We start from the raw sequence: 7,295 nt of genomic DNA, 5'->3' as shown, positions 1-7,295 counted from the left end.
CCCAGCATTTCAAGGCAGCAGTGGGAAGGGCCTGGGCACAGCGAGGCTGTCGAGGCCAAAACCAGTGTCCCCGGAGAAAAGCAAAGGGCAGCAATCACCTGGACATCGGTGACCGCTGTAAAACGCAGGGCTGGGATTTTGCCCTGCGTTCCAGTGCTGCTGTGGCCTCTGGCTTAGTCAGATAATTGTATTTCCTAAATATCGAGCTAAAAGGTGCCTTATAACGTTTCCTGCTCTCCTCAGCAGCGGGTTGGGGGTCGGTGTGGGGCAGGGGGACGTTGGGTTTCACCGCAGGGGGCAGCCGATGGCCGTGGCTGTTCGCTGGCTGGCCCGTGGCTGTTCGCTGGCTGGCAGGAGAGCGTGGAAAGGCTCAGGGGTGAAGAGGTGAGCTCTCTGTTTTAGTTGTCTTTTAGGAATGTTGATGGGCTGAAGATGTTGAATGTAATGACTTGGGAGAGGAACTGGTGCAGGTGCTTGGCTGTCGGTGATGAGATGGGCAGCGGGGCGATGGTTTGGGATGCAGAGAGGTTTCCCTCCCCTCCAGGGCTCTGCCGTTAAGACACCTCTTCCCTACCCCATTCAAAGACAATTACCTGCTCTCTTTTCGGCCTCCCGAAAGATTTGCTTCTCTAAATCCGTAATCTTGTGGAAGGAGCCCTTCAGTTTCCACGGTGTGCACGTTGCTTCCCGTGCCCGGTCCGTGCAGGGCAGGGCGCTCCCCGTGCCACTGACCCAAAACGATGCACATCAGAGAGCAAAAACCTGTGTAAATACCACACTTCTCATACACCACTGGAGTTCAGGACAGGGGAAAAAAAAACCCCAGAACATAGAGGTTTTGAATGCAGATCAAAATCAGGTGTGCAAGTCCGTACTGATAAGATTTAAAAAAATCTTAATCTCTGCTTAGTCCATGGAAACTGCTCCTGGTTAAAGCACTTATCGTATTTCTGACATCTTGTAGCTCAGTAGTAATTATTCAGTTCTTGTACATTTAACTTGGAAAAAAAAAAATCAAAGTATAAGGCTGTCAGCTGCATTGTAAAGACATAATGTACACTGTAACGTCAGTAATAAACTGCGTTTTCCCATGTCCCGAGTGCTTATTTGCTCGTTCCTCCTCTGTTTGGTAGGGAGCGGAATTACAGCCTTCTTTAGTGCATTATAAACTTTGCTTCCTCCCTTGCCTGTTTAAAGAGGAGCTGAAATTATTCCTTTGAAGCTCCACAATGAAGTCAGCGCTGCCCTTTCTTTGAAGAACAAAACACAGATGGTGCTGGTGTCTCCTCTGTCAGCTTCTGAGGCACACACCAGCCTGGCTGCTGGGGCTACCGTGACCCTGCTGGCACACACACAGCCGAGTGACGCTGCTTTCTCTCCTGTCCCCACTGCTCCTCTGCTACCAGGGCGCTCATCCAGGCCGTGGTCTCCTCTGATTTTGGCCCATGAAGCCTTCAGTTGTACCTCATTCGCTGCAGTGCCCAATCTGCCCAGGCTGGGCAGGACGCTTGGCAGGCTGTGCCCTGTGTTTTACAGATGCCAGCAAACCTCACGGATGGAAAAAAAACCACCCCCACCACCTTTATTAAACACACATTTACAAGCAGCAGCACGTCCCCAGGACAAAGCCTTTCTCCCCAGCTCCTCCTGACGCAGCACAGCGCGCCGCTGCACCGGGGCACGCTCGGGCCTTCCCACGGGGGCTGGAGCCCTCGGCACTGATGCAGCACGGCTGCTGCGCTTTCAAAGACCCTTTTTCCTCTGGAGAGCTCAGCCGGTGCCAGCGGCTGCTCCTTCCCCAGAGATGCTGAGCTGGCTGCAGCAGGCTCCTGGTTCCCTGCAGTCACACAGCCAGCCCCGTGCAAAGCACGGCTTCACCACAGGCTCAGCTGCGGGCTGCTGCTGAGCAGGAGCAGCTTTGTCACTCTATGGAGAGAGGATGATTTCCCTCAGCGTCTCTTAGCAGCTGGGCAAATGTCTTGGTTGAGGCACTCGTTGCAGCGGGGATTCACGGGCAGGCAGGTCTGCTGGCCAAAGCCCACCAAGAGCCAGTTGATCTCCCTCCAGAGATCCCTGCAGCGAGAGGAAAAAAACCATGAGCTTTCCAATACAGCTGCTCGGAGGGGTTAAAGAACAGCCCGTGCTTTTAAATGGATCCCTTTCGCCTACTGCCTGTTCCTCTTGGCTTCCCCGGGCGCCTGGAGGCGGGTCCCAGCCTCCTCCTAAGAACGGCCCTCCCAGCCTTTCCTGAGCCGCTCAACTGGGGCAGGGAGCAGAGAACAGGCACACAAAGTGCCTGTGGTTGGTCTCTTCTGCTAAGGCACGTGGAGGTGTGAGAGTACCTGTCAGCTGGCATTTGATACTGAAGATGAAGCATCAGTGAAAGCCAGAATCCAACTGTGGTCTGATACTGCTGTGGCCGTGAGGCTCAGCAAGGTCCTGTGTTGAAAAGCACCTGGCTTGGGTCATGGTAAGCTTGTCAAGGTAAGAACTGGCCATCAAGACCTCCAGGTACCTGGTTACACGAGTGGTGATTGATATATCTGATAGCCAGGAAACAACCAAGTGGCTGAGATGCTGCTGCTGCAGACTGGTCCCCTGTAAGGAGGAGGTGCCTAAAGTGCAGTCACTGAAAATGCTGTACTGCCAAATGCTAAAATGGATTGTGTGTAGACGTGGCTCCTGCAGGTGGCTCAGGGCCTTGGTCCTCACCTGGGCAGCCAGTCCTCCAGCGCCACCCGAGTTTCCTCGGGGTATTTGGTCTCCTTCTTCACCCACTTCAGCCTGTTGGTGATCCTGTGCACGTGGGTGTCCACAGCTAGGAAGGGAGAGCCCAGAGTTTAGGTGGGGGCAGACACACCTGAATAGAGAGAGAGCACAGCCAAAAACTGCCTGTCACAGCACACCAGGTACAGGGCACGGGCTTCCTCCGCGGGGACAGGCTCACTCGCAGGGCAAACGTGCTGCTTTCTTCCTAGCCCAGAGCCAAGAGCCCCGGCCCTCCTTCAAAGGCTGGCGTGCTGTGATGGAGCAGGCACAGGGGAGCCTGTCCCGGGCTCTTCCTCCCCATGTTTCGGCGTTATGCAAGTTGCAATCTCTGCCCCTTCGTTTACCCAGATGGAAAACACATTTCATAATACCTACCAACACAAGAGGGTTTGTGAGGCTTAAACGAGTGTTTATAAAGTGCTTTGAGCTAAAAAGCCCTGAATGCAAAGTGTATTATTGTTAGATCGGCAGCGATAAACCTGTCTCTATGGCTAATTGGGCAAAACCCAGGAAATTGCTGTAAACAGGAAGCCTAAGTCTTGCCTCCTAAATCAAAACGGAGCACACAATTATTTGGAAAACAGTTGGCTACTCCGGCTCCCTTTAGACTTCCCTCCCCCACAGCAGGGAGGGAACAACAGACCCCGAGCGCTGTCGAATGCAGCGCGAGGGCCACCTTTTCACCCAGCTGACGGTCACCAACAGGGCCGCAGGACCCGGCTGCCGCCTGTGCTGACCTTGGCGGTGGTCATTCATCGGGTGGCACCGTTCCCAGCTTCCCCAGGGCTCCTCCATGAAGCAGCAAATACATTTGGAACGTTAATCTGTCCCCAAGGTCCCCCCTCAGCCCGTCGGGACCCTGCAGCTGAGCATCCAGCCCCATCTGCCGGCTGCTGCGGCCGCTCCGCCAGCCACGCAGGAGCGAACCTGCCCCGGGCCCATCGCCACCACCATCCTCCCAGCTCCGCGCCCTCCTACGCTCGCTGTTCAGTAAACAAATGTAGCTGCGGTACATTAGCCGCAGGAACGAAACCAGAGCAGGAATTCTGCAGCTATGGATGGCCTGAGAGCGTTTCGACCCATCACGAATCACCGGTGCCAAACGGTAATTTTGGCTAAGCCCTGCTTCTGCCCTCTTACGGCTTTCCCAAACAACAGAAATCCCACATTAAATTTGATTAAACAGAAGCAATCCTGGGAAAAAAAAAAACCACCTCAGACTATCCTACAACTATCCCCGAGTCACAAAGTTATCCCCCAGCTCTCTTTCATTTGACACTGAAGAGATTTCAAAGCATGATTTTGCTAGCACATCTCTTCGGACTGCCAATTCGGCAATACTTGTACTGCTTAACCGCATCAGAGTGACTGCCCTTGAGGATTTCTGCTATCAAATCTGGGGAAAACAGATCCTTGCTTTGATCCTATAGCAACTCAACCACTGTAAGTGCTCGAGGGTCACATTCTTCCCCCACCCAAACACTCAGCAGATGACTAAAGTGCCCGGGGAACGGCTCAGGCAGGGTTTAGGAGAGGAATGGGGAGAACATGGTCCAACCTACCTATCCCGGACACGCTGTCCCAGGCAATGGTCATGGCCAAGTGGGCCATTTTGGGCCCAACTCCCGGCAGCTGCACCAGCTCCTCCACAGTTCTCGGTATGTCACCCCCGTACTTCTCCTTCAGGATGGCTGTCGTCTGCTTGATGTACTTCACCTTGTTCTGGAAAACCAAGGGGAAAGGCAGAAAATCCAAGCTGCCCTCCAATAACAGGGGAAAGAGACAAGCAGCTCGGAAAACAAACCGTCCCTGAGCATATGTTACATGTGAGGCTACATGCTGGAGTTTGTGGAGGGGAGACAGAGGTCTCTGACTTCTCCTTAAAAGCAAATGCTTTCCTGATTTGCTCCAACCTCCCCTGCACCCTCCAGGCACTGCAGCCTTGCTGTGAATGCCAATTGCTAAAACTGGTGTAAAATACAGCCTCCAGCGTGACTGCAGGGGGAGGATCCCCACGGGGCATGGCTGGACAGCAGCTAGGGTGCATCTCACAGGAGCAGGGCTGGTTCATATCCACCTCCTGTCTCCATCACCTGTGCCAGCTCAGCGAACGGCCACCAGCACAGCCTGCAAAGGACAAACCTGCGCTTCCCTGCACTCCTCTGAGCTGCTCAAACAGCTCACGGGAGCGGAGGAATCACAGAATCACTCGGTTGGAAAAGCCCTCTGAGATCATCATGTCCAACCTCTCCTGTCTACCCCCTAAACCATATCCTTAAGTACCTCGTCTACCCGCTCTTTAAACACATCCAGGGATGGTGACTCCACCACCTCCCTGGGCAGCCTGTTCCAGCTTCTGACGACCCTCTCAGTAAAGAACTTCCTTCTTATCTCTAACCTGAACCTCCCTTGGCACAGCTTGGTGCCGTTTCCCCTTGTTCTAAGGAGAGTGGAGGGGGTTCCTCTACGTGCGCACGATCCTCCACTCACCCTCCAGAATCCCACGGGGTAAATGAGCCGCCCAAGCGTCGCGTCGTCCATCTGCAAAATGCTGTCGACCGTGAGGCCGCGCTGCCGGAGGCGCAGCATGGCAGCCGACGTCACCTGGTCCTTGGTCTGGCTGGAGAGCATCAGCGACAGCAGGACCTGGTAGCGCATAACCTGGGGAAAAGGAGACTGTGAGACACCACAAGATCTCTGAGAGGTTCTCCCACCCCGCACCATCTGCAGTGCGGTGTGTGATATGGATCTACTCCGGTTCAGCTCTATCCATCTACAAGACATGAGAACATCTTCCTGATTATGGGATTCTCAGGAGACCCCCCCAGGACACAGGCGTACAAATCCCAATGATTTTTCATGCAACTTCTGCTCTAAAGAAGCTTTTGAAAATCCCATCCCTTTCCCATAGCAGGAACTGGGTATGTGGCCTCAGTGGGCTCCTTATGAAACCCAATTTAAATAAGTGGGATGACAGAGACTGGGAGATGAAGCCCAAAACCCACAAGTTCCTCTGATGCTGCCACACTGAGTTCAGCCCAGACCATTCATCTCCTCTTTTTCAACTGATTTTTGCTCCAGATGCGATTCTGTCCCCACCAGAATGAGGAGGGTGATGCAACCAACCTCAGCTGACCCAAGACACCGTGGGACGAGCCCTTCCTCCGGCTCACTCACAAAGTTTACAAAATCACAGGTGCACCAGGAACAAAAAATCTCTGAGCGCATGGAGGCAGGGTAATCTCCAAGCACAGGGAAGCTGCGTGCTGAGGGTTACAACATCCACTTTTTCTTGGAAGCAACAACCCAAGGGAAGCACAGCTATTTCCGTACCGTGCACCGGGGTCCCCCTGGCCCCACAGCTGTGCCTGGTGCCAGCCCACACGGCTGCGGAGCGTGTGATGCTAACCCCTGAGTCAAAACCAACCATCTTCTCGGTTAGCCCGAGCCCAAGGCACGATGCCAGCAATAAGGACAGCGTTACACGGGCCAAAGCTGTGCAGCTGGGCCTTGGAGACCCCTCCCTCGCAGCCCAGCAGGTCACTGCATAGCTCATGGTTCCTGCTGCTCCGCCGAGCCTGCCTGTGGGCGAGCTCCACGTTCCCACACCAGCACAGCCCCGGGTCCCAGCGCCGCACCACGGCTTTGTTTTTTTGTACTGATGCAAACGGTCCCCTCGGAGGGAGGCGTCGTCCAGGGCCTTTGATTGTGTTCCCAGGCTTGGGGAGCACAGTGCCATCCCAGCACAGCCCTTCCTTTCAACCAGTATCCCCTTGAAAGTGGACTGCAAGAGGGGAGGAAGCCAACCTACGCTTACGTGCTGCTCTGAAGAGCATCAAAGCAGCCTGGAGAGCTTTTTCTGAGCCTCTTCTCCGTACTGGTTTTCCTCTGCATTACAGAGCCATCTTGCTGGACACTTTCCTTGGAGTCCCACAGGTATTTTTAAAATAAAAGGGACATTTTGCGGTTGCAGTGTGTCTGAAGCCAACAAGCCCAGTATCAGAGAGTCAGCAGCTGACTCTCCTCCAGCAGAATGAATGGTCTCTGTCATGTGCACACTCCTGCCGTAACATCTTGCAGGACCAATCCCAGCCCAGAGTCCTGATACACCCTGCATTTATTTTTCTGTTCTGGAGACATTTGAAGTGGGACATATCCAGGGGCAAAAATGTATTCACTGAAAGGGTTATCTGGTGTTGGAACTGGCTGCCCAGGGAAGTGGTGCAGTGACCATCCCTGGAGGGATTTAAAAGATGGGTAGATGAGGTGCTTAGAGACATGGTTTAGTGCTGGACAGGTTATGGCTGGACTCAATGATCCTAAAGGTCTTTTTCCAACGGGCTGTATCTCCCTGTTCCTGCCTGTCGGAGCAGAGCAGCGGGGTGCTGTTACCTGCGGAGGTGCGCTGCTGTCGTAACACTTCTCCACTCCCATCTCATCCACGGGAGCATCTCTGCTCCTCCTCATTTCTCGGATGCGCTCCAGCTGCTGCCGCCAGTCCCTTGGCTCCCACCGGGGGCTCTGGG

The 7,295-nt window shown here is 54.2% G+C and overlaps 1 protein-coding gene across 1 annotated transcript; it reads right to left on the bottom strand.

Annotated features, from left to right (window-relative positions):
• Positions 1-1,924: 1,924 nt before the first annotated feature.
• NTHL1 (nth endonuclease III-like 1 (E. coli)) lies at positions 1,925-7,290 on the bottom strand (the record flags this gene model as incomplete). Its single annotated transcript, XM_010191623.1, has 5 exons — positions 1,925-2,073; positions 2,713-2,818; positions 4,332-4,491; positions 5,260-5,430; positions 7,162-7,290. Coding segments are annotated over 5 exons (690 nt in total), but the record flags the coding sequence as incomplete, so codon positions are not given.
• Between the last annotated feature and the right edge of the window lie 5 nt (positions 7,291-7,295).

The sequence above is a fragment of the Mesitornis unicolor genome, unplaced genomic scaffold, assembly GCF_000695765.1.
Source record: "Mesitornis unicolor isolate BGI_N332 unplaced genomic scaffold, ASM69576v1 scaffold40049, whole genome shotgun sequence".
NCBI lineage: Eukaryota > Metazoa > Chordata > Aves > Mesitornithiformes > Mesitornithidae > Mesitornis > Mesitornis unicolor.
Note: the sequence above shows the minus strand (reverse complement) of the source record. Positions and strands in the feature narration are given on the sequence as shown.